At 42.8% G+C, this 27,481-nt stretch overlaps 1 protein-coding gene across 1 annotated transcript in view; it reads left to right on the top strand.

Moving 5' to 3' along the window:
• The window catches only part of FAM135B (family with sequence similarity 135 member B), a 289,887-nt gene extending 283,913 nt beyond the window's left edge, over positions 1 to 5,974 (top strand). Inside the window, exons 19-20 of the mRNA XM_077271274.1 lie at positions 1,364 to 1,477; positions 3,309 to 5,974. Coding sequence (XP_077127389.1) covers positions 1,364 to 1,477; positions 3,309 to 3,514 — 320 coding nt within the window. The 3' untranslated portion in view covers positions 3,515 to 5,974. The remainder of the gene's footprint in view (positions 1 to 1,363; positions 1,478 to 3,308) is intronic.
• Positions 5,975 to 27,481: the final 21,507 nt, after the last annotated feature.

Here is a 27,481-nt window from a genome sequence, read left to right as displayed (position 1 = left end):
GGGCTCACAAAATTGTATTTTTATGATTATACACATTTAACTATACAATAATAAAGATACATTATTAAATATTTGTGCCATAATACATTCAATAAAATGTTACCACCTATGTTAATAACTAGAGAATAAGAGGAGTCTTACTACTAGCACAATACTTTACATACTCGCAATAAATATGCAAGCAATAGTAGCACATATATAGTAGAACAGGCAATAAAATATATATAATTTACCAGCTCTACTAGCTATAAAAATATAAAACAATAGGAGTTTGTCATTTCAAGGGGATTTACTATTTAGAAAACACCCATTGTTTAGATATGGTTATTGTTTATTGCTTAAAGGGGGGTCCTCTGATCAAGATCCTTATTTAAAGAAGTGAAGCACTTATTGTCTAGGTTTTCTCAAAAGATTACATTTGATTGCTGTCAGTCAGTTTGTGAACAGCGACTCTTCTAACAAGTAGTAATTATCAAAAGTGAAGAACTTTTTGAAAGTGTAATTCCAACTTTGAATATACAGGATGGACCATTTATATGGATACACCTAAATAAAATGGGAATGGTTGGTGATATCAACTTCCTGTTTGTTGCACATTAGTATATGGGAGGGGGAAAACTTTTCAAGATGGGTGGTGACCATGGCGGCCATTTTGAAGTCAGCCATTTTGGACCCAACTTTATTTTTTCCAATGGGAAGAGGGTCATGTGACACATCAAACTTGGTTGGTTTCAGCGTAACTTTATTCTTTCATGAGTTATTTACACCACTTATAAAATGTGTTCAAAGTGCTGCCCATTGTGTTGGATTATCAATACAACCCTTTTCTCCCACTCTTGACACACTGATAGCAGCATTTCTTCTGCGGTGTTGCTATCAGTGTGTCAAGAGTGGGAGAAGAGGGTTGCATGGGCAATCCAACACAATGGGCAGCACTTTGAACACATTTTATAAGTGGTCATAAACTTGTAAATAACTCATGAAATAATAAAGTTACATTAAAACCAAGCACACCATTGTTTTTCTTGTGAAATTCTCAATAAGTTTGATGTGTCACATGACCCTCTTCCCATTGGAAAAAATAAAGTTGGCTCCAAAATTGCCGATTTCAAAATGGCCACCATGGTCACCACGCATCTTGAAAAGTTTCCCCCTCCCACATACTAATGTGCCACAAACAGGAAGTTGATATCACCAACCATTCCCATTTTATTTAGGTGTATCCATATAAATGGTCAACCCTGTTCTTCTGTTTTGTGAGTGAAAACAAATTTATATATTTCTTTTACATTCCAAACTCTTAAAAAAAAATCCAAGTTTTTTATTACGATTTATCACTTAAATCCTCATCCTTTTTTTCCAGGTCTTCAATACTTTAAAAACGTTGTATTAGTTGCGTCTCCACAAGACCGGTATGTTCCATTTCATTCCGCGAGGATCGAGATGTGTAAAAACGCCATCAAGGACAAACACACGGGTACAGAGATTTTTTTTGTTAAATATTCTCATCTCAAAATGTTCTATTCTCTGGCAGTTGATGATTATATTACGTTGGTTACTGTAATTTGTCCATCATTTACTCTGTGGAGTAGAGAAAAACTATAAAACTACTGAACCCGTCCTTAAACATTTCTTCTTTGCCGATTTTATTGTATAAAAAACATGTACCCTGCGTTACCAGCTGGGAAATTAGCAAGAGCTCATTAAGTCTGCTTAACTGACTGTGGTGGAAGTTGTTACTTAAGAGGGGTCAATTACCCGACGCGCTCATCCTGTTCTGATTCCACAGATTCATTAGGTAAAGTGAGTGCTGGAACTAATGCTGTGCTGCAAAAAGAAAAAACAATGACAAAAAGTTGCTTAAACATACTTATTTATTGTAATTTCCTTTATTATTAAGGGGGTTGTCTTATGGAATCCTGAATTTCGATATTTTAGTAAACCAAGCTGAATTGAAATTGTCTCAAATTTCACAAAAAATTTGGCTGTGCCAGAATCTCATTTATTTTCTGATTTGCTGCATGTGAGTTTGGCAACGGGCCACCATTTTGCTGGAATAGAGTCTTCAACTCGATATCAAGCCATGGCGACTTGATGAATAAACGAATTGTAGGAAGATTGATCTTGTGCAGCCTAGATAGGTCCTTGTCTGCCGTTGTCTTGATACTATCAAGTCATCGGATTGCTGGTCTTCCTCTTCACCGTGTCCTTCTCTTCTTCCGACCATGATTTCCTTCGGCAGTGATTGCTCTCGTCATGTGATGTGTCCAAAGTAGACAAGTCGTAGTTTGATGATCCTTGCATAAAGTGACAGGTCTGGCTTGATTTGTTCCAAAATGTACTTTTTTGTTCTTTTTGTACACCGGGAAGGGGTTTAAAAAATAAAATGCTTATACTAAAGACTCCTCAGCTGTTCCCATACTTGGACCACCACCGCCAGTCCTTCGATTGGCTATTCTATCTAAAATTTTCAGTCTTCTATCATCTTTGTTCTATATTTTCCATTCACCAGGACCTATGCCGTCGTGTGCATGTCAATGACATGCATCATGTCCCATTTGACCACATGTTGAGACACATGCCAATAAAGTTCATTGTTCTCAAAATGACATTGTGGGATCTAATGAACAGGAGACTTGGCTGGAAGCGGCAAGAGACCTGAAGCTTAGATAAAAGATGATAGATATAAGATAGAAGTATCGACTGGAGAACTTGCAGTTATGTGACCAGTATGGAGAGTAATGAAGATAAGTGAGGATAGGAATTGGTTTTTTTTTTTAGAAAAGCCATAAAACTACATTTTAGACTAGATCAAGGGTGAACATTTCACTGGTGCAACTGTATAGGGTACAAGACGTAAAGGGGCCTCCATCCATCTACATAGTAGCAAGCAGATTATGTCATAAATCAAACTTTTGGACTGCGAAGGGCCCATATCCTGTTCGTGCACAGGGACACTTTTCTGTTGGGTCCTTGATATCATGTTTTCAGATTTATGTATGTACATGAACTGATAGCTACTCTAGATGGCATACACTTTTTACGACACACATTGTTCATACTTACCTGACGTTAGTCTCTGCAGTTTAAAACTCTTTTACTTGATTTTTTGTGTTAATGTATTTCTTGTCAAAATTTGTATTAATAAATATTATTTTATTGTCTTAATTATGTATGCTAGAAATTGCCTATTTCTTTTAAAAGATTATGCCGGTGTCAGAAGACAATCAAAAGTGTATTTATTTAAAAATATATATTTGTTATCTTCAAGATAAAACAAAATATCATCCAATTTCTTTCCATTCTAGGTCCTATCTACACCGAAATGATTAACAACCTTCTCCAGCCGGTGGTGGAGTCCAAGGACTGCACATTAATTCGTCACGATGTGTTTCACGCTCTCCCAAGTACGGCAAATACGCTCATCGGTCGAGCCGCTCACATAGCCGTCCTGGATTCAGAGCTCTTTCTGGAAAAGTTTTTCCTTGTGGCAGGTCTCAGCTACTTCAAATAACTTCTTCTACGGTGCAGGCTTCTCGAGAACATCATCTTTTAATATTCATAAACCAAAAACTTTCTGCGGAAAGTGTGCGGACTTGAAAATTATCTTTTTTTCTCCTTGGTTTTCTTTACTGTATTTCTTCCGGAAACCCCACAGTAGCATTATAAAGTATTTATGTCATCTATTAGGAATGTTTTAACCATGTTCTTATTTCTCAACGAAAGCCCAAACTTGAGCAGAAAGTTTCAACTTCCAACTTTTTGCTGCGGCTACAGGTCTAGCCCACAAACTCGTACATGCTGTGACATGTAGAGAGTAACCCATCTGTAGTAACACACGACCCGGCCATGAAGGTTAAGTAGGGTGATTGATGGAGCTTTTTCCCTCTCAGAGAAAGTCATGTGTTCTATAAAATAATCCCTTTGGCGCAAATTTTTTGAGAAAAAAAATTCACAATATTAAATATTTAGAACTCATATTAGGGAGTTCTTGCCATGGGAGGGTTCAGTACTAACCCAACAGAGTGAATATATCACTGTATTTATTTATTTTTTTACTACATACATTTTTTTATTTTTATGTGTTTTTTCAAAAAGTGGAAATATTTTTTTTTTACATTTAATGTGGTTAAGTTATTATTAATTATTTTTATCAAAGTATTAAGCATCGAGAACGGTAAATCCAGTACTTTTAGTTATAGTGTGACTAAGGCTTTCTTCGCTTTTGCATCATGGCTTTTGAGTAGAATGGAAGCCATGATTTAATTTTAAATTTATCCTATGATAAAGATCACCAGCAGCCTGATGCACACATTGATTTATAACCGGGTTCCACAAGACCCTGTCCCTCGCTCCTAGTTTTGATGAGAAGAATAGTCCTATAAAGTGCACAGTTTTGTCACCAGTGGAGTCTCCAATTGAATTTATATGAAAAGTAACTTGGCGCTCAAAATTTTTCTTATGTGTTCTTTTATTTTCCACTGCAAGCCATACAATTTGTACTACCTTTCAGTCAAGGTTGACCTTCGTCAGACACACATGTTGCTTGTAGATGTCTATTGATGCTCTCACCATAGTTGGGTTCCATAGTTCTACTAGCGGTCTTCTCTTTTTCATCTACCAGTAATCCGTGTATTTCATGAAGGTCAACTTTGACCGAAACGTAGTATGAATTGTAAGCCTTGTAGTGGAAACTAAAAGATAAGTAACATTCGGAGTGCCGAATTTCTTTTCCTATTGCTTCAAGTGGGTAGAACCCTACTTCAAAATCATACCTCTTGGAGTGCCCTGTTCATAGTCTAGACCAAATGAATCCTCTGACAAGCGATAGTAGAATTGATTTGTAGGACACTTGACCATCGGCCAAGTAATCTGTCTCCTAGCTCTTCTTTTGATTAGCCAGGATTACTCGACACCGTGTGTGCAGCACACGGCATTGATAATGTTGTGCCAGATTGAGTAATCAAAAGAAGACCCGAGAAAGCTGGAAGGGAAGGAGATTTGCTGGCCACCTCTTCCAGTAGTCACAGATTACTTATCCGGCTGATGGATCATATATTCATATAGAGTCATGATAAGTCACCTAGAGACATGTATGGAGATATTTGTTATGTGCCTTTATTTTTTTCCGATTTTAGATGGAGGTATACAGATGATTTTTTTAAAACATTCATATAAAAGAATGCTCCATTAGAAAACAAATTACCCAATTTGGTGTCAATTGGATTTTTTCCTCTGTGAAAGACCTTTATTAAATGTTGATTGGACATATCAACTAAAAGATCAACACTGCGGAGCAAAAATATGGAGGAAGATGAAATCTCTCGAAACATCATTCGACAATGCCAAATGTAATATGTGTGTGGCCATATGGTGCCTCCGTATGGCCTTGTATTATGGAGGTACTGTCCCTCCGAAGCAATGTTTCTATGTCAAGGCATCTGATGGAACATGTCATGCTAGTGTTATGTCAGATTCATAAAATACATAAAAAAAGATGCCATACACCTCTTTTTAAAAAAGAAAAGGCATATGGAGGTAAAGTATAGGGTCAAAGACATCAGTAGGCTCCAAATTATACCCCTCTACAACTTGTGGGCACAAATTGTACCTAGAAAATAAAGGTGTAAAATAGTCAACCGTATAAGAATACTACCAGTTTGTTTAGAGAAAAAAATATTTTTTCAGTTATTTTGTTTATTTATTTTTTTATTTTTACACTTGAAGACAACATTAGGTAATACAAACCAAACACATTTTCAAAAAATTTATTATTTATGTAATCCAAATATATTAGAATTGTGATCTAATTCATACACTTAGTACCTTAAATGAAATTTCCATTATTTTTGTATTTAAAAGAAAAAAACATTATCTAACATTATTTTATATTTCAGTATTACACTCTTAGCAAATTAATTAAATGCATTTCTAATTTAATTTTAATCTAGCATATATGTTAATAAAAGAGAAAAATTGCAAAAGAAATATTTTTCTACATACATTTTTCATAAAGTTTCATCGTGGTCGATTTTTCCAGTAAGTCATTTATATTAAAAAAAACATTTGCACGGGTACATTTTGTCAGAAATATGATCCATTACATATCACATTTTTGTTATTAATCTGATGCAAAATTTTAAAGAGCTTTTTTTTATTTAATTAATGATTAGCCTTGCAAAGTAATGCATTTTTGTAATCTACTCTATTACCTTTTTTTTTCCACTTTCACTTTCCAACACCATAATTAAATTGCTGGTATAACTGTTTAGTTCATGCTCTTTACAAAGCTGCTTTGAACTGTTGCTCCATCAAAAATCCATACACTATATACAATTATTATTATTATTATTTATATAGCACCATTAATTCCATGGTGCTGTGACTCTGTGTGTGAGCATGCATGGGGGATGGCGAGTAGAGAAACTTGCACAGGGAGAATGTTTTTTAAATAGTGGCTGAGTTGTGATTTTTCTTGAGCAGCAGCCCAAAGTATCTTGCAAAAGAGCATGAACTAGGCAGATAAACCAGCATGTTCAGCATGGTATTGGAGATGAAAGGAAGCGAAATATGGTAATTTTGCATAGACTGGTAATTAATTAAATATAAAAAAGGTTTATTAATTTTTTAAATTTCTAGATAGGTACATGGTCATTTTGTTATTTTATGGTGTAAATATTCTGAATGTTGTCAGCTATGAAAATACTTTTCATAGTAAGTTCTGTATGTCACTAAAATTATATGTTGAATATTTTAGCAATAATTGTTCAATATGGTGTTAAAAAAGGATCATAATTTCATATTTTCTGCCCTCTATTGTACATAATGTACAGATATTCTGTACATCGCTTTCTCCACTATTGTACAGCATAGAGAATATAATTGTCTAATTGCAGTATACAAATGATGCTATATAAATGATTTTTGTGAGATTGTGGTACTAATTGTAAATTTAATGAACCCCCTAGCTAGATTTTGCAAAATTCAAAATGGCTATAATTATTATTATTGTTATTATTATTATTTATTTATGCATTTATTTATTCATTTATTTGATCTACGTATATACTGTACATTTTTTATTGTGTGTACATTTTTTTTAACTTTTATCTTAAAGAGGTTGTTCACTACTTTAGGATAAGTCATCAATGTCTGATCAGCTGGGGTCCGACACCCGGCACCCCCCGCCAATCAGCTATTATCGGTGTCATCATAATGTTCCTCCAAACAGATAGAATCAGTATAATGATGATATACATTAGTCTGTAAAGTTAAATCATTTTTTTTCTGATCCTCTGAATAGTTTTGACCCATCTTTGAGGCGTAACCACACGTTGTGTGATCATCTTCCATTAACGGGGCATTCTTGTAAATGAAATGTATTCTTAAAGGGAATCTATGAGTATGTTTTTACGTAGGGACATTGTGGGATGGCTGTGTAGACTGATTCCCAATAAAAAAGTTCATAAATAAGTCATAAGAACTCTTGAGTAGAAGACATATGTAAATCATGCTGGAACAGTGCTGGGTTCGGGTCAGTGCACTTAGATCACTTATTCCAAGTGCACTACACACGCCCTAGTGTACGTCCAGCCTTATTTGCATATGACTTCTATGTTAGACTTCTTACGACTTCCAGTACAAAATTACATCATTTTTATTGAGGGTCAATCAACTACCCAGCCATACCTCTACTACCAGATGTAAAAAAGTTTCCTTTAAAAGAGCGAAGACCAGTTAACTTAAATAAAAGAAATCATACTCTCAGCAAATCACCGGATGTTCCATTCCAGGTGTTAGATGTTCCCTGACCATCCTCAACACATCGGTCATACCCGGAAATGCTTGCTCAACCAACCACTGACCACCTTAGTAAGTAATTAGCTGAGAGGACATTAATGACCATTTCCGGTAAGGGACCGATCAAGGAAGGTACAGACCAATGGAGATAGAGAAAACCCTGAAGGTGATTGTTTTTAACCTTCCACTGCACTTTACAGAAGTTTTCAGGCTCTAGATACATTTTTGCCATCACTCTATGTGACTGTAAAAGGAGTGGAGTGACCCATATAATCGGAATGTAGTGTACTGTAAATCATGGCGCAATGCACACATTGACTATACGAGTGGGCGGTAAGGTGACCACATGTATGTGATTTGTACAGTTGCGGTCACGTTCCGACTAGATTCTCTTCTGCTTCTCTCAATCTTCTCAATGTTCCTTAGAGAGAAACCCAGAAGAATCTAGTCGTCATATGACTCTACCTATTCAAATCGTATTCTTGTGGTCACAAGACCATCCGTTCGCACTGAGAATTGTTACAGGGCACACATTGCACACTGTCATGATTGCCAATCTTTAGTCAAATGGAGTGACTATAGAATTTCGCCTTGACCTCAGAAAACCTTTTTAAGAATAAACTTTATCAGCTAGAAAAACCCATCTCAAGTCTTTGGGAGGTACGGAAACAATTAAGAGCACCCATTTTTATTTTCACAGGAATGAGGATGGGACTTCTTGGGGTATGTGGTTATCCAAGTTTTGGATGTGTCCTTCAATAACTTTTTCCTTGGCGGGAACATGTGTGGCTTGACCAAACCATGATTTTGTGATACTCTGCCAGGAGATGTTTATGCTTTATGTGTCTTTATCTGGTCACCTAGTGGTTGGGATGTGTGCTGCAGGCTACAACAGTAGGCTTTGATAGCATGGTGGGGTGTGGACACATCTGTATCTATTCATATTATTGACCGCATTTATTTCCCGTACACACACGACCTGTTGAAGTCGGCTTTAGCACAATTTTTCCGTTATCCAATGAAAAACACTAAATTAATATTGAACCATCTCTTACTTGTTTTTAACCGACGGGGAGAGATTGGGAAAAAACTTTTAAAAGTACGAAAATATTTGCAAATGGCAATATTACTGTACTTTAAGTTTTCACATTATCCGGAAATGGCTATTTATGTGGCTCACAGGAGAGTGATTAGATTATCATAACCTCGAGGCATTTAAAGTTAGAAATGTCAGAGAAAAAGAGGAACACTTTCATAATCTATTCTGTTATGGACTATTTGACTCTCAAGGAGAAAATAAGCTCCTAAACGCAGTGCCTGGAGTGCTTCTCAATGGTAAATGTCAGCGATGAGCGGGGGCCAACAGCGAGAGCGGGGGCCAACAGCATGAGCCGTGAACATTTGTAAGTAACATTATATAAAGTCAATTTATACCAGTGACACAAATACAAGGTAAAAAGTGTCAAGCAAAATGTTCTTTTTTGTCATTGAAAGGGCTCTAAAAACAAAAAAATTATAAAAAATAAAAATTGATGTCCTGGAAATCAAATACGTTAGCTTCTATTTGAATGTAGTGCTGTAAGTCACAGCAATGACTTATTATAGACTGGTTCTGAGTAGCATCTATATATATATATAATGTATCATAACGGCATAAAAGTAATGCGCAAGTTACCGGTGCTTACATGGTACTGCTATTTTTCTATTCCGGCTTTAACGTGATTGTGGTTGTGACAATGCGATGTGAAAACGAGAAACAGAAACAATGAAATAAAATTCTATTGTTGTTTATGATCAGTGTGATGAGTTGTGTTGAAAGTTTTTTTTAGCAGCTACCGGACCATCCAGCATATGTAATATGGACAATGTACTGTGACAAACGTCGTAATAATTGAATTCTTGCTTATTATTCAGTTCCATTGCCCCGTGTATAACATCCAACCCCGTTACCCCCTTCTGTATAAGATCAGTCCCCATTGACCCTAATGTATAACATCCGACCCCGTTACCCCCTGCTGTATAACATCTGTCCTCATTGCGTCCAGTGTATAACATCTGACCCCATTACTCCCTGCTGTATAACATCTGTCCTCATTGCATCCAGTATATAACATCTGGCCCCGTTACTCCCTGCTGTATAACATCTGTCCCCACTGCCCCGTGTATAACATCCGACCCCGTTACCGCCTTCTGTGTAATATCTGACCCCATTGCCCGCAGTGTACTACATCCGACCCCGTTACCCCCTGCTGTATAACATCTGGCCCCATTGCCCCTAGTGTATAACATCTGACCTAGTTACCTCCTGCTGTATAACATCTGTTCCCATTGCTCCTAGTGCATAACATACAACCCCATTACTCCCTGCTATATAACATTTGTCCCAATTGCACCTAGTGTATAACATCTCGCTCCGTTACTCCCTGCTGTATAACATCTGACCCTATTGCCCCTAGTGTATAACATCCGACCTGTTACCCCCTGCAGAATAACTTATGCCCCCATTGCCCCCAGTGTATAACATCTGAACCGTTAGAAGTGGAAGGAACTGCAGCACCTCAACCAAAGAGTGGAGACCATGTAACGTTACAGAGCGGGAGGACGAGTGCTGAGAAGCAGAGGGCAGAAACCATGGGTCTACTGATCCCATAACTGCAGAGTCTGGACCTCTTCTGGTGTCAGCTGTTGTGGATTCTGTTTGTGGGCTCCCTCTGGTGGTTACTGCTGGTACTGGGTGACTTTGGTGGGTTGCGGCCTTTGGTTTCCACCTGTTCATCAGAGGCTGGGTGTTTCCTATTTTACCTGGCCTTTCTGTCATTCCCTTGCCAGCTATCAATGTATTCAGATGTGCTCTGTTTGGTTCCTGCCTACCTGCTCCCAGATCTTTCAGGATAAGCTAAGTGCTGATTTTCAGTTGTTTGGTTTTTTGTCCAGCTTGCTTATTATGTCTCTATGCTAGCTGGTAGCTCTAGTGGACTGAGGTTCTCCCCATGTGCCATGAGTTGGCACATGGGTTCTTGTAATCTCAGGATGGTTTTTTGATTAGGGTTTTTTGCTGACCGCTCAGACCCCTTTTGTATCGTTCTGCTTTCTAGTTTACAGCGGGCCTCAATTTGCAGAACCTATATATATCATCTCTATGTGTGTGCCTTCCTCTCATTTCACCGTCAATACATGTGGGGGGCAACTATACCTTTTGGGGTTCATTCCTCTGGAGGCAAGTGAGGTCTTATTTTCTCTGCAGTACTAGTTAGCCCTTAGGCTGGTGCGTGGCATCTAGAACCAACGTAGGCACGCTCCCTGGCTATCTCTAGTTGCGTTTGTCAGGCGTAGGGCAGCGGTCAGCCCAGGTTCCATCACCCTAGAGCTCGTCCGATATTTTGTATTACTTTGCTTGTCCCTTGCTATCCCTAGCCATTGGGATTCATGACAGTATAGCCGGCCTACAAAGTGTTAATTGTTTGGGCTGAAGCAGGAGAAAAAGAAGTGTTTAAGGGAATTTTTTTTTTTTTTTTTCCTTCAGAGTTTTGCTGCCTAGCCCTTAATTGCTGTCTAGCTGCTTTTTACCTCCTCTTAACCCTTGAATGGCTCTGATATTAGCTGTTTAACATGGATGTCCAGAGTTTGGCTTCCAGCCTGAGTAATCTCGCGGCAAAAGTTCAAAACATACAGGATTTTGTTGTTCACACTCCCATGTCTGAACCTAGAATTCCTATTCCAGAGTTCTTTTCTGGAGATAGATCTACCTTCCTGAATTTCAGGAACAATTGTAAATTGTTTCTTTCTTTAAAATCTCGCTCCTCTGGAGACCCTGCTCAACAGGTCAAGATTGTAATATCTTTCCTGCGGGGCGACCCTCAGAATTGGGCATTTGCATTGGCACCAGGGGATCCTGCATTGCTCAATGTGGATGCGTTTTTTCTGGCATTGGGATTGCTCTATGAGGAACCCAACCTGGAGATTCAGGCTGAAAAGGCTTTATTGGCCCTCTCTCAGGGGCATGATGAAGCGGAAATATATTGTCAAAAATTTCGGAAATGGTCGGTGCTTACTCAGTGGAATGAGTGCGCCCTGGCTGCTAACTTCAGAAATGGTCTTTCCGAGGCCATTAAGGATATTATGGTGGGGTTCCCTACGCCTACAGGTCTGAATGAGTCGATGGCTATGGCCATTCAGATTGATCGGCGTTTACGGGAGCGCAAACCCGTGCACCAGTTGGCGGTGTCTTCTGAACAAGCACCTGAGACTATGCAATGTGATAGAATTCAGTCCAGAAGTGAACGGCAAAGTTATAGGCGGAAAAATGGATTGTGTTTTTATTGTGGTGATTCAGCTCATGTTATATCAGCATGCTCTAAACGCACTAAAAGGGTTGATAAATCTTTTGCCATTGGTATTCTGCAGCCTAAGTTCATTTTGTCTGTGACTCTGATTTTTTCACTGTCTTCCATTTCCGTCGATGCCTATGTGGATTCAGGCGCTGCCCTGAGTCTTATGGATTGGTCATTTGCTAAACGCTGCGGTTTTAGTCTGGAGCCTCTGGAAGTTCCTATCCCTCTGAAGGGAATTGACTCTACACCATTGGCTATGAATAAGCCGCAGTATTGGACACAAGTGACCATGCGCATGACTCCCGTTCATCAGGAGGTGATTCGCTTCCTTGTACTGTATAATTTACATGATGTACTAGTGCTTGGTCTGCCATGGTTACAAACTCATAATCCTGTCCTGGACTGGAAAACAATGTCTGTGTTAAGCTGGGGATGTCAGGGGGTTCATGATTATGCACCTCCGATTTCAATCGCTTCATCTACTCCTTCTGAGATCCCTGCATTTTTGTCTGACTATAGGGATGTTTTTGAGGAGCCTAAGCTCAATTCGCTCCCTCCTCATAGAGATTGTGACTGTGCTATAGAATTGATTCCTGGCAGTAAGTTCCCTAAGGGTCGTTTATTTAATCTGTCACTGCCAGAGCATACTGCTATGCGGAATTATATTAAGGAGTCCTTGGAAAAGGGACATATTCATCCATCTTCGTCCCCTCTGGGAGCAGGTTTTTTTTTCGTGGCAAAAAAAGATGGTTCCCTGAGGCCTTGTATAGATTATCGCCTTCTGAATAAGATTACAGTCAAATATCAGTATCCACTGCCATTATTGACTGATTTGTTTGCTCGCATTAAGGGGGCTAGGTGGTTCACTAAGATAGATCTTCGCGGTGCGTATAATCTGGTGCGGATAAAACGGGGTGACGAGTGGAAAACCGCATTTAATACGCCTGAGGGCCATTTTGAGTATTTGGTAATGCCTTTTGGACTTTCCAATGCTCCGTCAGTCTTTCAGTCCTTTATGCACAATATTTTCCGTGAATATCTGGATAAGTTTATGATTGTGTATTTGGATGATATTTTGGTGTTTTCTGATGACTGGGAGTCTCATGTTTTACAGGTCAGGAAGGTGTTTCAGGTTCTGCGGGCCAATTCTCTGTTTGTGAAGGGCTCAAAGTGTCTCTTCGGAGTCCAGAAGATTTCTTTTTTGGGGTACATTTTTTCTCCTTCTACTATTGAGATGGATCCCGTCAAGGTTCAGGCGATTTGTGACTGGACACAACCTACATCTGTTAAGAGCCTTCAGAAGTTCTTGGGGTTTGCTAATTTTTATCGTCGGTTCATTGCTAATTTTTCCAGTATTGTTAAACCTTTGACTGATTTGACTAAAAAGGGTGCTGATGTTGCTGATTGGTCTCCTGCGGCCGTGGAGGCCTTTCAGGAACTTAAGCGCCGGTTTTCTTCTGCTCCTGTGTTGTGTCAACCAGATGTTTCACTTCCTTTTCAGGTTGAGGTTGATGCTTCCGAGATTGGAGCGGGGGCGGTTTTGTCACAGAGAAGTTCTAATGGCTCGGTGATGAAGCCATGTGCATTCTTCTCTAGAAAATTCTCGCCCGCCGAGCACAATTATGATGTGGGTAATCGGGAGCTTTTGGCCATGAAGTGGGCATTTGAGGAGTGGCGTCATTGGCTTGAGGGTGCTAAACATCGTGTGGTGGTCTTGACTGATCACAAGAATCTCATTTACCTTGAGTCTGCCAGGCGTTTGAATCCTAGACAGGCTCGTTGGTCGTTGTTTTTTTCTCGTTTCAATTTCGTGGTTTCATACCTGCCAGGTTCAAAGAATGTGAAGGCAGATGCTCTTTCCAGGAGTTTTGTGCCTGACTCTCCTGGAGACTCTGGGCCTACTGGTATCCTTAGGGATGGGGTAATATTGTCCGCCGTATCCCCAGACTTGCGACGTGCATTGCAGGAGTTTCAGGTGGATAAACCGGATCGTTGTCCACCAGAAAGACTGTTTGTTCCGGATGATTGGACCAGTAGAGTCATCTCCGAGGTCCATTCTTCTGTGTTGGCTGGTCATCCTGGAATATTTGGTACTAGAGACTTGGTGGCCAGGTCTTTTTGGTGGCCTTCCTTGTCTAGGGATGTGCGTACCTTTGTGCAGTCTTGTGAAGTGTGTGCTCGAGCTAAGCCTTGCTGTTCTCGGGCCAGTGGGTTGTTGTTATCCTTGCCCATCCCGAAGAGGCCTTGGACGCACATTTCCATGGATTTTATTTCTGATCTCCCGGTTTCACAGAAAATGTCCGTTATCTGGGTGGTGTGTGACCGCTTCTCTAAGATGGTTCATTTGGTGCCCTTGCCTAAGTTGCCTTCCTCCTCTGAGTTGATCCCTTTATTTTTTCAGAACGTGGTTCGTTTGCATGGGATTCCGGAGAATATCGTTTCTGACAGGGGATCCCAGTTTGTGTCTAGATTTTGGCGGACGTTTTGTGCCAAGATGGGCATTGATTTGTCTTTCTCGTCTGCATTCCATCCTCAGACGAATGGCCAGATGGAGCGAACTAATCAGACCTTGGAAACTTATTTGAGGTGTTTTGTTTCTGCTGATCAAGATGACTGGGTTGCTTTTTTGCCGCTGGCCGAATTTGCTCTTAATAATCGGGCTAGTTCTGCCACGTTGGTCTCTCCTTTTTTTTGTAATTCGGGGTTTCATCCTCGTTTTTCCTCTGGTCAGGTGGAGTCTTCGGATTGTCCTGGAGTGGACGTGGTGGTGGACAGGCTACATCAGATTTGGAATCAGGTGGTGGACAATTTGAAGTTATCTCAGGAGAAGACTCAGCAGTTTGCTAATCGCCGTCGCCGCGTGGGTCCCCGACTTATTGTTGGGGATTTGGTGTGGTTGTCTACTCATTTTGTCCCTATGAAGGTCTCTTCTCCTAAGTTCAAGCCTCGGTTCATCGGTCCTTATAGGATCTCGGAGATTCTTAACCCTGTATCTTTTCGTTTGGATCTCCCAGCATTGTTTGCTATTCATAATGTGTTCCATCGGTCGTTGTTGCGGAGGTATGAGGTGCCCGTTGTTCCTTCGGTTGAGCCTCCTGCTCCGGTGCTGGTGGAGGGAGAATTGGAGTATGTTGTTGAGAAGATCTTGGATTCTCGTGTTTCCAGACGCAAACTCCAGTATTTGGTTAAGTGGAAGGGTTATGGTCAGGAGGATAATTCCTGGGTGGTCGCCTCCGATGTTCATGCGACTGATTTGGTCCGCGCCTTCCATAGAGCTCACCCTGATCGCCCTGGGGGTTCTCGTGAGGGTTCGGTGACCCCTCCTCAAGGGGGGGGTACTGTTGTGGATTCTGTTTGTGGGCTCCCTCTGGTGGTTACTGCTGGTACTGGGTGACTTTGGTGGGTTGCGGCCTTTGGTTTCCACCTGTCCATCAGAGGCTGGGTGTTTCCTATTTTACCTGGCCTTTCTGTCATTCCCTTGCCGGCTATCAATGTATTCAGATGTGCTCTGTTTGGTTCCTGCCTACCTGCTCCCAGATCTTTCAGGATAAGCTAAGTGCTGATTTTCAGTTGTTTGGTTTTTTGTCCAGCTTGCTTATTATGTCTCTATGCTAGCTGGTAGCTCTAGTGGACTGAGGTTCTCCCCATGTGCCATGAGTTGGCACATGGGTTCTTGTAATCTCAGGATGGTTTTTTGATTAGGGTTTTTTGCTGACCGCTCAGACCCCTTTTGTATCGTTCTGCTTTCTAGTTTACAGCGGGCCTCAATTTGCTGAACCTATATATATCATCTCTATGTGTGTGCCTTCCTCTCATTTCACCGTCAATACATGTGGGGGGCAACTATACCTTTTGGGGTTCATTCCTCTGGAGGCAAGTGAGGTCTTATTTTCTCTGCAGTACTAGTTAGCCCTTAGGCTGGTGCGTGGCATCTAGAACCAATGTAGGCACGCTCCCTGGCTATCTCTAGTTGCGTTTGTCAGGCGTAGGGCATCGGTCAGCCCAGGTTCCATCACCCTAGAGCTCGTCCGATATTTTGTATTACTTTGCTTGTCCCTGGCTATCCCTAGCCATTGGGATTCATGACAGTCAGCATTAGTACAAACATCGCACCCCCTGCCGGAATCTTCATGGTCGAGCAATGGATGGAGTGGTGTAAAGCAGAGGTGTCAAACTGAATCCCTCGAGGGCCGCCAACAGGTCATGTTTTCAGGATTTCCTTGTATTGCACAGGTGACAATTTAATCACCTGCACAGAATGATTCCAGCACCTTGTGGAATGCTAAGGAAATCCTGAAAACATGACCTGTTGGCGGCCCTCGAGGAATGCAGTTTGACACCTCTGGTGTAAAGTGTAGCTTACAAAGGCTTTTCTGTTGTGAACTCTGTTTTTGGGCTCCCTCTTGTGGTCACAAGTGGTACTGTGTGAGTGCTGTCTTTGGGCTCCCCCTGGTGGCTCTTTGTGTCTTTCTGCAGGTCTGAGGCGCATCAGCTGTCTCGTTATCTGTTAGCTGGTTTCCTATTTAGCTCACCTGGACTTTCAGTGTTTGCCTGCTGTCGATGTATTCAGTGCTATCTTGATCTCTCCTGAATTCCTTCGCTATCAGTCTCTTCAAGAGAAGCTAAGTTTTCTGTTTGGTTATTTTTTGCTCATTAGTGTTCAATATTTTTCTTGGTTATTTACTTGTCCTTGTCCAGCTTGCTAATATGTGATTTCCTTGCTTGCTGGTAGCTCTAGGGGGCTGAGTTTCTCCCCTCACACCGTTAGTTGGTGTGGGGGTTCTTGAATTCTCAGCGTGGATATTTTGTATAGGGTTTTTTACTGACCGCACAGTTCCCTGCCTGTCTTCTGCTATCTAGTATTAGTGGGCCTCATTTGCTGAATCTGTTTTCATTTCTATGTTTTATATTTTCCCCTTACCTCACCGTTAATATTTGTTGGGGGCTTATTATATCTTTGGGGTCATTTCTCTGAGGCAAGTGAGGTCTTACTTTCTCTATAGGGGTAGCAAGTTTCTCAGGCTGCGTCGAGACGTCCAGGAATTTAGGCACGTTCACCGGCTGCCTTTAGTGTGTTTGGTTAGGATCAGGTTTTGCGGTCAGTCCAGTTACCACCTCCCTATAGCTCGTTCTATGTTCAGTAACTTAGCTAGTTCATTCTGTGATCCTCAGCCACTAAGGATCATAACAGTACAGCAGGCCATAAAGTGTTTAATGCATCGCAGAAGTGGGATAAGAGAAGTCCTGAGTACAATTTTTTTTTTTTTTCCTCTCCATTTGCTGCAGTCTGTCCAGCTTCTCTCATCCCCTTAATCTCTGGGTGGCTTTGAGTTCAGCTGCAGACATGGATATTCAGAGTCTGACTTCTAGTGTGGATCATCTTGCTGCAAGGGTGCAAAGCATTCAGGATTTTGTTGTTCACAGTCCTATGTCTGAGCCAAAAGTACCTATTCCTGAGTTGTTTTCTGGAGATAGATCTAGGTTTCTGAATTTTAAGAATAATTGTAAATTATTTCTTTCTTTGAGACCTCGTTCCTCTGGTGATTCCGCTCAGCAAGTTAGAATTGTTATCTCCCTGTTACGGGGCGACCCTCAAGATTGGGCTTTCTCCCTGGCGCCAGGAGATCCTGCATTGCTGAATGTGGATGCGTTTTTTCTGGCGCTTGGTTTGCTTTATGAGGAACCTAATCTTGAGAACCAGGCAGAAAAGGCCTTGCTGGCTCTCTCTCAGGGCCAGGATGAAGCTGAGGTGTATTGTCAAAAATTTCGGAAATGGTCGGTGCTTACTCAATGGAATGAGTGTGCCCTGGCTGCAAATTTCAGAGAAGGTCTTTCTGAAGCCATTAAGAATGTTATGGTGGGGTTCCCTACGCCTGCAAGTCTGAATGACTCAATGGCTTTGGCCATTCAGATTGATCGGCGTTTGCGGGAGCGCAAATCTGCGCACCATCTGGCGGTGTTTTCTGAACAGAGACCTGAGTCTATGCAATGTGACCGAATTCTGACCAGAATTAAGCGGCAAAATCATAGACGTCAAAATGGGTTGTGCTTTTACTGTGGTGATTCAACTCATGTTATCTCAGCATGCTCTAAGCGCGTAAAAAAATTCGCTAAATCTGTCACCGTTGGTACTATACAGCCTAAATTCATTTTGTCTGTTACTTTAATTTGTTCTTTGTCATCCTACTTGGTTATGGCTTTTGTGGATTCAGGTGCTGCCCTGAACCTGATGGATTTGTCGTTTGCCAGGCGCTGTGGTTTTGTTCTGGAGCCTTTGGAATTCCCTATTCCACTGAGGGGAATTGATGCTACACCACTGGCTGAGAATAAGCCTCAGTATTGGACTCAAGTGACCATGTGCATGACTCCTGTACATCAGGAGGTGATTCACTTTCTTGTGCTGCATAATTTGCATGATGTTGTCATTTTGGGTCTACCATGGCTGCAGGCCCATAATCCAGTTCCAGATTGGAAAGCTATGTCTGTTTCAAGTTGGGGTTGCCAGGGGATTCATGGCGATGCTCCTTTGGTGTCGATTGCTTCTTCCACTCCTTCTGAGGTTCCTGAGTTTTTGTCGGACCGCCAGGATGTATTTGATGAGCCCAGATCCGGTGCCCTGCCTCCTCACAGGGATTGTGATTGTGCTATAAATTTGATTCCTGGTAGTAAGTTCCCTAAGGGACGACTTTTTAATTTGTCTGTACCAGAACATGCCGCGATGCGGAGTTATATAAAGGAGTCTTTAGAGAAGGGACATATTCGCCCGTCCTCCTCCCCTCTTGGTGCAGGATTCTTTTTTGTGGCCAAAAAGGATGGTTCTCTGAGACCTTGTATAGATTATCGTCTACTAAATAAAATCACGGTCAAATTTCAGTATCCTTTGACATTATTATCTGATCTGTTTGCTTGGATTAAGGGGTCCAGTTGGTTCACCAAGATAGATCTTCGTGGTGCGTATAACCTTGTGCGTATTAAGCAGGGGGATGAATGGAAAACAGCATTTAATACGCCCGAAGGCCATTTTGAGTACTTGGTGATGCCTTTTGGACTCTCTAATGCTCCTTCTGTGTTCCAGTCCCTCATGCATGACATCTTCCGAGAATATCTGGATAAATTTATGATTGTGTATCTGGATGACATTTTGGTCTTTTCTGAGGACTGGGAGTCCCATGTGAAGCAGGTCAGGATGGTATTTCAGGTCCTGCGTGCTAATGCCTTATTTGTGAAGGGCTCAAAATGTCTCTTCGGAGTACAGAAGGTTTCCTTTTTGGGTTTTATTTTTTCTCCTTCTACTATTGAGATGGACCCAGTCAAGGTCCAGGCTATTCATGACTGGACTCAGCCTACATCTGTTAAGAGTCTTCAGAAGTTCTTGGGTTTTGCTAATTTTTACCGTCGCTTCATTGCTAATTTTTCTGGCGTGGTTAAACCCTTGACGGATTTGACCAAGAAGGGTTCTGATGTGACTAATTGGTCTCCTGCGGCCGTGGAAACCTTTCGGGAGCTGAAGCGCCGGTTTTCTTCGGCTCCAGTTTTGTGTCAGCCTGATGTCTCTCTTCCTTTTCAGGTCGAGGTTGATGCTTCTGAGATTGGAGCAGGGGCTGTTTTGTCGCAGAGAAGCTCTGATTGCTCTGTGATGAAACCTTGTGCTTTCTTTTCAAGAAAGTTTTCGCCTGCCGAGCGGAATTATGATGTTGGTAATCGGGAGTTGTTGGCTATGAAGTGGGCATTTGAGGAGTGGCGACATTGGCTCGAGGGAGCTAGGCATCGTGTGGTGGTCTTGACTGATCACAAAAATCTGATTTATGTCGAGTCTGCCAAGCGGCTGAATCCTAGACAGGCTCGTTGGTCGTTGTTTTTCTCCCGTTTCGATTTTGTGGTCTCGTACCTGCCTGGTTCGAAGAACGTGAAGGCTGATGCTCTTTCTAGGAGTTTTGTGCCTGACTCTCCAGGAGTTTCAGAGCCGGCTGGTATCCTCAGAGAGGGAGTGATTTTGTCTGCCATTTCCCCAGATTTGCGACGAGTGCTGCAGAAATTTCAGGTGGATAGACCTGACCTTCGGTGTTGGCAGGCCATCCTGGGATTTTTGGTACCAGAGATTTGGTGGCTAGGTCCTTCTGGTGGCCTTCCTTGTCGCGGGATGTGCATTCCTTTGTGCAGTCCTGTGGGATTTGTGCTCGGGCTAAGCCTTGCTGTTCTCGTGCCAGCGGTTTGCTTTTGCCTTTGCCTGTCCCGAAGAGGCCTTGGACGCACATTTCCATGGATTTTATTTCGGATCTTCCAGTCTCTCAGAGAATGTCTGTCATCTGGGTGGTGTGTGATTGTTTTTCCAAAATGGTCCATTTTGTGCCCTTGCCTAAGTTGCCTTCCTCCTCCGATTTGGTTCCTCTATTTTTTCAGAATGTGGTTCGCTTGCACGGCATCCCTGAAAATATTGTGTCTGACAGAGGATCCCAGTTTGTGTCCAGATTTTGGCGGATCTTTTGTGCTAAGATGGGCATTGATTTGTCTTTTTCGTCGGCCTTCCATCCTCAGACGAATGGCCAAACCGAGCGAACTAATCAGACCTTGGAAACTTATTTAAGATGTTTTGTTTCTGCTGATCAGGATGATTGGGTGACTTTTTTGCCATTGGTCGAGTTTGCCCTTAATAATCGGGCTAGTTCTGCTACTTTGGTTTCGCCTTTTTTCTGCAATTCTGGTTTCCATCCTCGTTTTTCCTCGGGTCAGGTTGAGGCTTCTGACTGTCCTGGGGTGGATTCTGTGGTGGATAGGTTGCAGCAGATTTGGAACCATGTGGTGGACAATTTGAAGTTGTCACAGGAGAAGGCTCAGCGCTTTGCCAACCGCCGTCGCGGTGTGGCTCCCCGACTTCGTGTTGGGGATTTGGTATAGCTGTCTTCTCGGTATGTTCCTATGAAGGTTTCCTCTCCTAAGTTCAAGCCTCGCTTCATCGGTCCTTATAAGATTTTGGAAATCCTTAACCCGGTGTCATTTCATTTGGACCTCCCAGCGTCGTTTGCCATTCATAACGTGTTCCATAGGTCTTTGTTGCGGAGGCATGTGGTGCCTGTGGTTCCTTCTGTTGAGCCCGCTGCCCCGGTGCTGGTTGAGGGCGAATTGGAGTACGTGGTGGAGAAGATCTTGGATTCTCGTATTTCTAGACGGAGGCTTCAGTATTTGGTTAAGTGGAAGGGCTATGGTCAGGAGGATAATTCCTGGGTTGTCTGTCATGAATCCCAATGGCTAGGGATAGCACAGGACAAGCAAAGTACAAATATATTACGGACGACCTCTAGGGTGATGGAACCTGGGCTGACCGCTGCCCTACGCCTGACAAACGCAACTAGAGATAGCCAGGGAGCGTGCCTACGTTGGTTCTAGACGCCACGCACCAGCCTAAGAGCTAACTAGCACTGCAGAGAAAATAAAGACCTCACTTGCCTCCAGCGGAATGAACCCCAAAAGATATAGTTGCCCCCCCACATGTATTGACGGTGAAATGAGAGGAAGGCACACACATAGAGATGATATATATAGTTTTAGCAAATTGAGACCCGCTGTAAACTAGAAAGCAGAACGATACAAAAGGGGACTGAGTGGTCAGCAAAAAACCCTAATCAAAAAAACCCATCCTGAGATTACAAGAACCCATGTGCCAACTCATGGCACATGGGGAGAACCTCAGTCCACTAGAGCTACCAGCTAGCATTGAGACATAATAAGCAAGCTGGACAAAAAAACAAACAACTGAAAATCAGCACTTAGCTTATCCTGAAAGATCTGGGAGCAGGTAGGCAGGAACCAAACAGAGCACATCTGAATACATTGATAGCCGGCAAGGGAAATGACAGAAAGGCCAGGTAAAATAGGAAACACCCAGCCACTGATGGACAGGTGGAAACCAAAGGCCGCAACCCACCAAAGTCACCCAGTACCAGCAGTAACCACCAGAGGGAGCCCACAAACAGAATCCACAACAGTTGTCGCCTCTGATGTTCATGCGGCCGCTTTGGTTCATGCCTTCCAAGTGGCTCATCCTGATCGCCCTGGGGGTTTTGATGAGGGTTCGGTGACCCCTCCTCAAGGGGGGTACTGTTGTGAACTCTGTTTTTGGGCTCCCTCTTGTGGTCACAAGTGGTACTGTGTGAGTGCTGTCTTTGGGCTCCCCCTGGTGGCTCTTTGTGTCTTTCTGCAGGTCTGAGGCGGATCAGCTGTCTCGTTATCTGTTAGCTGGTTTCCTATTTAGCTCACCTGGACTTTCAGTGTTTGCCTGCTGTCGATGTATTCAGTGCTATCTTGATCTCTCCTGAATTCCTTCGCTATCAGTCTCTTCAAGAGAAGCTACGTTTTCTGTTTGGTTATTTTTTGCTCATTAGTGTTCAATATTTTTCTTGGTTATTTACTTGTCCTTGTCCAGCTTGCTAATATGTGATTTCCTTGCTTGCTGGTAGCTCTAGGGGGCTGAGTTTCTCCCCTCACACCGTTAGTTGGTGTGGGGGTTCTTGTATTCTCAGCGTGGATATTTTGTATAGGGTTTTTTACTGACCGCACAGTTCCCTGCCTGTCTTCTGCTATCTAGTATTAGTGGGCCTCATTTGCTGAATCTGTTTTCATTTCTATGTTTTGTATTTTCCCCTTACCTCACCGTTAATATTTGTTGGGGGCTTACTATATCTTTGGGGTCATTTCTCTGAGGCAAGTGAGGTCTTACTTTCTCTATAGGGGTAGCAAGTTTCTCAGGCTGCGTCGAGACGTCCAGGAATTTAGGCACGTTCACCGGCTGCCTTTAGTGTGTTTGGTTAGGATCAGGTTTTGCGGTCAGTCCAGTTACCACCTCCCTATAGCTCGTTCTATGTTCAGTAACTTAGCTAGTTCATTCTGTGATCCTCAGCCACTAAGGATCATAACAGTACAGCAGGCCATAAAGTGTTTAATGCATCGCAGAAGTGGGATAAGAGAAGTCCTGAGTACAATTTTTTTTTTTTTCCTCTCCATTTGCTGCAGTCTGTCCAGCTTCTCTCATCCCCTTAATCTCTGGGTGGCTTTGAGTTCAGCTGCAGACATGGATATTCAGAGTCTGACTTCTAGTGTGGATCATCTTGCTGCAAGGGTGCAAAGCATTCAGGATTTTGTTGTTCACAGTCCTATGTCTGAGCCAAAAGTACCTATTCCTGAGTTGTTTTCTGGAGATAGATCTAGGTTTCTGAATTTTAAGAATAATTGTAAATTATTTCTTTCTTTGAGACCTCGTTCCTCTGGTGATTCCGCTCAGCAAGTTAGAATTGTTATCTCCCTGTTACGGGGCGACCCTCAAGATTGGGCTTTCTCCCTGGCGCCAGGAGATCCTGCATTGCTGAATGTGGATGCGTTTTTTCTGGCGCTTGGTTTGCTTTATGAGGAACCTAATCTTGAGAACCAGGCAGAAAAGGCCTTGCTGGCTCTCTCTCAGGGCCAGGATGAAGCTGAGGTGTATTGTCAAAAATTTCGGAAATGGTCGGTGCTTACTCAATGGAATGAGTGTGCCCTGGCTGCAAATTTCAGAGAAGGTCTTTCTGAAGCCATTAAGAATGTTATGGTGGGGTTCCCTACGCCTGCAAGTCTGAATGACTCAATGGCTTTGGCCATTCAGATTGATCGGCGTTTGCGGGAGCGCAAATCTGCGCACCATCTGGCGGTGTTTTCTGAACAGAGACCTGAGTCTATGCAATGTGACCGAATTCTGACCAGAATTAAGCGGCAAAATCATAGACGTCAAAATGGGTTGTGCTTTTACTGTGGTGATTCAACTCATGTTATCTCAGCATGCTCTAAGCGCGTAAAAAAAATCGCTAAATCTGTCACCGTTGGTACTATACAGCCTAAATTCATTTTGTCTGTTACTTTAATTTGTTCTTTGTCATCCTACTTGGTTATGGCTTTTGTGGATTCAGGTGCTGCCCTGAACCTGATGGATTTGTCGTTTGCCAGGTGCTGTGGTTTTGTTCTGGAGCCTTTGGAATTCCCTATTCCACTGAGGGGAATTGATGCTACACCATTGGCTGAGAATAAGCCTCAGTATAGGACTCAAGTGACCATGTGCATGACTCCTGTACATCAGGAGGTGATTCACTTTCTTGTGCTGCATAATTTGCATGATGTTGTCGTTTTGGGTCTACCATGGCTGCAGGCCCATAATCCAGTTCTGGATTGGAAAGCTATGTCTGTTTCAAGTTGGGGTTGCCAGGGGATTCATGGTGATGCTCCTTTGATGTCGATTGCTTCTTCCACTCCTTCTGAGGTTCCTGAGTTTTTGTCGGACCGCCAGGATGTATTTGATGAGCCCAGATCCGGTGCCCTGCCTCCTCACAGGGATTGTGATTGTGCTATAAATTTGATTCCTGGTAGTAAGTTCCCTAAGGAACGACTTTTTAATTTGTCTGTACCAGAACATGCCGCGATGCGGAGTTATATAAAGGAGTCTTTAGAGAAGGGACATTTTCGCCCGTCCTCCTCCCCTCTTGGTGCAGGATTCTTTTTTGTGGCCAAAAAGGATGGTTCTCTGAGACCTTGTATAGATTATCGTCTACTAAATAAAATCACGGTCAAATTTCAGTATCCTTTGACATTATTATCTGATCTGTTTGCTCGGATTAAGGGGTCCAGTTGGTTCATCAAGATAGATCTTTGTGGTGCGTATAACCTTGTGCATATTAAGCAGGGGGATGAATGGAAAACAGCATTTAATACGCCCGAAGGCCATTTTGAGTACTTGGTGATGCCTTTTGGACTCTCTAATGCTCCTTCTGTGTTCCAGTCCCTCATGCATGACATCTTCCGAGAATATCTGGATAAATTTATGATTGTGTATCTGGATGACATTTTGGTCTTTTCTGAGGACTGGGAGTCCCATGTGAAGCAGGTCAGGATGGTATTTCAGGTCCTGCGTGCTAATGCCTTATTTGTGAAGGGCTCAAAATGTCTCTTCGGAGTACAGAAGGTTTCCTTTTTGGGTTTTATTTTTTCTCCTTCTACTATTGAGATGGACCCAGTCAAGGTCCAGGCTATTCATGACTGGACTCAGCCTACATCTGTTAAGAGTCTTCAGAAGTTCTTGGGTTTTGCTAATTTTTACCGTCGCTTCATTGCTAATTTTTCTGGCGTGGTTAAACCCTTGACGGATTTGACCAAGAAGGGTTCTGATGTGACTAATTGGTCTCCTGCGGCTCTGGAAGCCTTTCGGGAGCTGAAGCGCCGGTTTTCTTCGGCTCCAGTTTTGTGTCAGCCTGATGTCTCTCTTCCTTTTCAGGTCGAGGTTGATGCTTCTGAGATTGGAGCAGGGGCTGTTTTGTCGCAGAGAAGCTCTGATTGCTCTGTGATGAAACCTTGTGCTTTCTTTTCAAGAAAGTTTTCGCCTGCCGAGCGGAATTATGATGTTGGTAATCGGGAGTTGTTGGCTATGAAGTGGGCATTTGAGGAGTGGCGACATTGGCTCGGGGGAGCTAGGCATCGTGTGGTGGTCTTGACTGATCACAAAAATCTGATTTATCTCGAGTCTGCCAAGCGGCTGAATCCTAGACAGGCTCGTTGGTCGTTGTTTTTCTCCCGTTTCGATTTCGTGGTCTCGTACCTGCCTGGTTCGAAGAATGTGAAGGCTGATGCTCTTTCTAGGAGTTTTGTGCCTGACTCTCCGGGAGTTTCAGAGCCGGCTGGTATCCTCAGAGAGGGAGTGATTTTGTCTGCCATTTCCCCAGATTTGCGACGAGTGCTGCAGAAATTTCAGGTGGATAGACCTGAACTTCGGTGTTGGCAGGCCATCCTGGGATTTTTGGTACCAGAGATTTGGTGGCTAGGTCCTTCTGGTGGCCTTCCTTGTCGCGGGATGTGCGTTCGTTTGTGCAGTCCTGTGGGATTTGTGCTCGGGCTAAGCCTTGCTGTTCTCGTGCCAGCGGTTTGCTTTTGCCTTTGCCTGTCCCGAAGAGGCCTTGGACGCACATTTCCATGGATTTTATTTCGGATCTTCCAGTCTCTCAGAGAATGTCTGTCATCTGGGTGGTGTGTGATCGTTTTTCCAAAATGGTCCATTTTGTGCCCTTGCCTAAGTTGCCTTCCTCCTCCGATTTGGTTCCCCTATTTTTTCAGAATGTGGTTCGCTTGCACGGCATCCCTGAAAATATTGTGTCTGACAGAGGATCCCAGTTTGTGTCCAGATTTTGGCGGATCTTTTGTGCTAAGATGGGCATTGATTTGTCTTTTTCGTCGGCCTTCCATCCTCAGACGAATGGCCAAACCGAGTGAACTAATCAGACCTTGGAAACTTATTTAAGATGTTTTGTTTCTGCTGATCAGGATGATTGGGTGACTTTTTTGCCATTGGCCGAGTTTGCCCTTAATAATCGGGCTAGTTCTGCTACTTTGGTTTCGCCTTTTTTCTGCAATTCTGGTTTCCATCCTCGTTTTTCCTCGGGTCAGGTTGAGGCTTTTGACTGTCCTGGGGTGGATTCTGTGGTGGATAGGTTGCAGCAGATTTGGAACCATGTGGTGGACAATTTGAAGTTGTCACAGGAGAAGGCTCAGCGCTTTGCCAACCGCCGTCACGGTGTGGCTCCCCGACTTCGTGTTGGGGATTTGGTATGGCTGTCTTCTCGGTATGTTCCTATGAAGGTTTCCTCTCCTAAGTTCAAGCCTCGCTTCATCGGTCCTTATAAGATTTTGGAAATCCTTAACCCGGTGTCATTTCGTTTGGACCTCCCAGCGTCGTTTGCCATTCATAACGTGTTCCATAGGTCTTTGTTGCGGAGGTATGTGGTGCCTGTGGTTCCTTCTGTTGAGCCCCCTGCCCCGGTGCTGGTTGAGGGCGAATTGGAGTACGTGGTGGAGAAGATCTTGGATTCTCGTATTTCTAGACGGAGGCTTCAGTATTTGGTTAAGTGGAAGGGCTATGGTCAGGAGGATAATTCCTGGGTTGTCGCCTCTGATGTTCATGCGGCCGATTTGGTTCATGCCTTCCATGTGGCTCATCCTGATCGCCCTGGGGGTTTTGATGAGGGTTCGGTGACCCCTCCTCAAGGGGGGGGGTACTGTTGTGAACTCTGTTTTTGGGCTCCCTCTTGTGGTCACAAGTGGTACTGTGTGAGTGCTGTCTTTGGGCTCCCCCTGGTGGCTCTTTGTGTCTTTCTGCAGGTCTGAGGCGGATCAGCTGTCTCGTTATCTGTTAGCTGGTTTCCTATTTAGCTCACCTGGACTTTCAGTGTTTGCCTGCTGTCGATGTATTCAGTGCTATCTTGATCTCCCCTGAATTCCTTCGCTATCAGTCTCTTCAAGAGAAGCTACGTTTTCTGTTTGGTTATTTTTTGCTCATTAGTGTTCAA

This window comes from Ranitomeya variabilis, chromosome 6 (genome assembly GCF_051348905.1).
Source record: "Ranitomeya variabilis isolate aRanVar5 chromosome 6, aRanVar5.hap1, whole genome shotgun sequence".
NCBI lineage: Eukaryota > Metazoa > Chordata > Amphibia > Anura > Dendrobatidae > Ranitomeya > Ranitomeya variabilis.
Note: the sequence above shows the minus strand (reverse complement) of the source record. Positions and strands in the feature narration are given on the sequence as shown.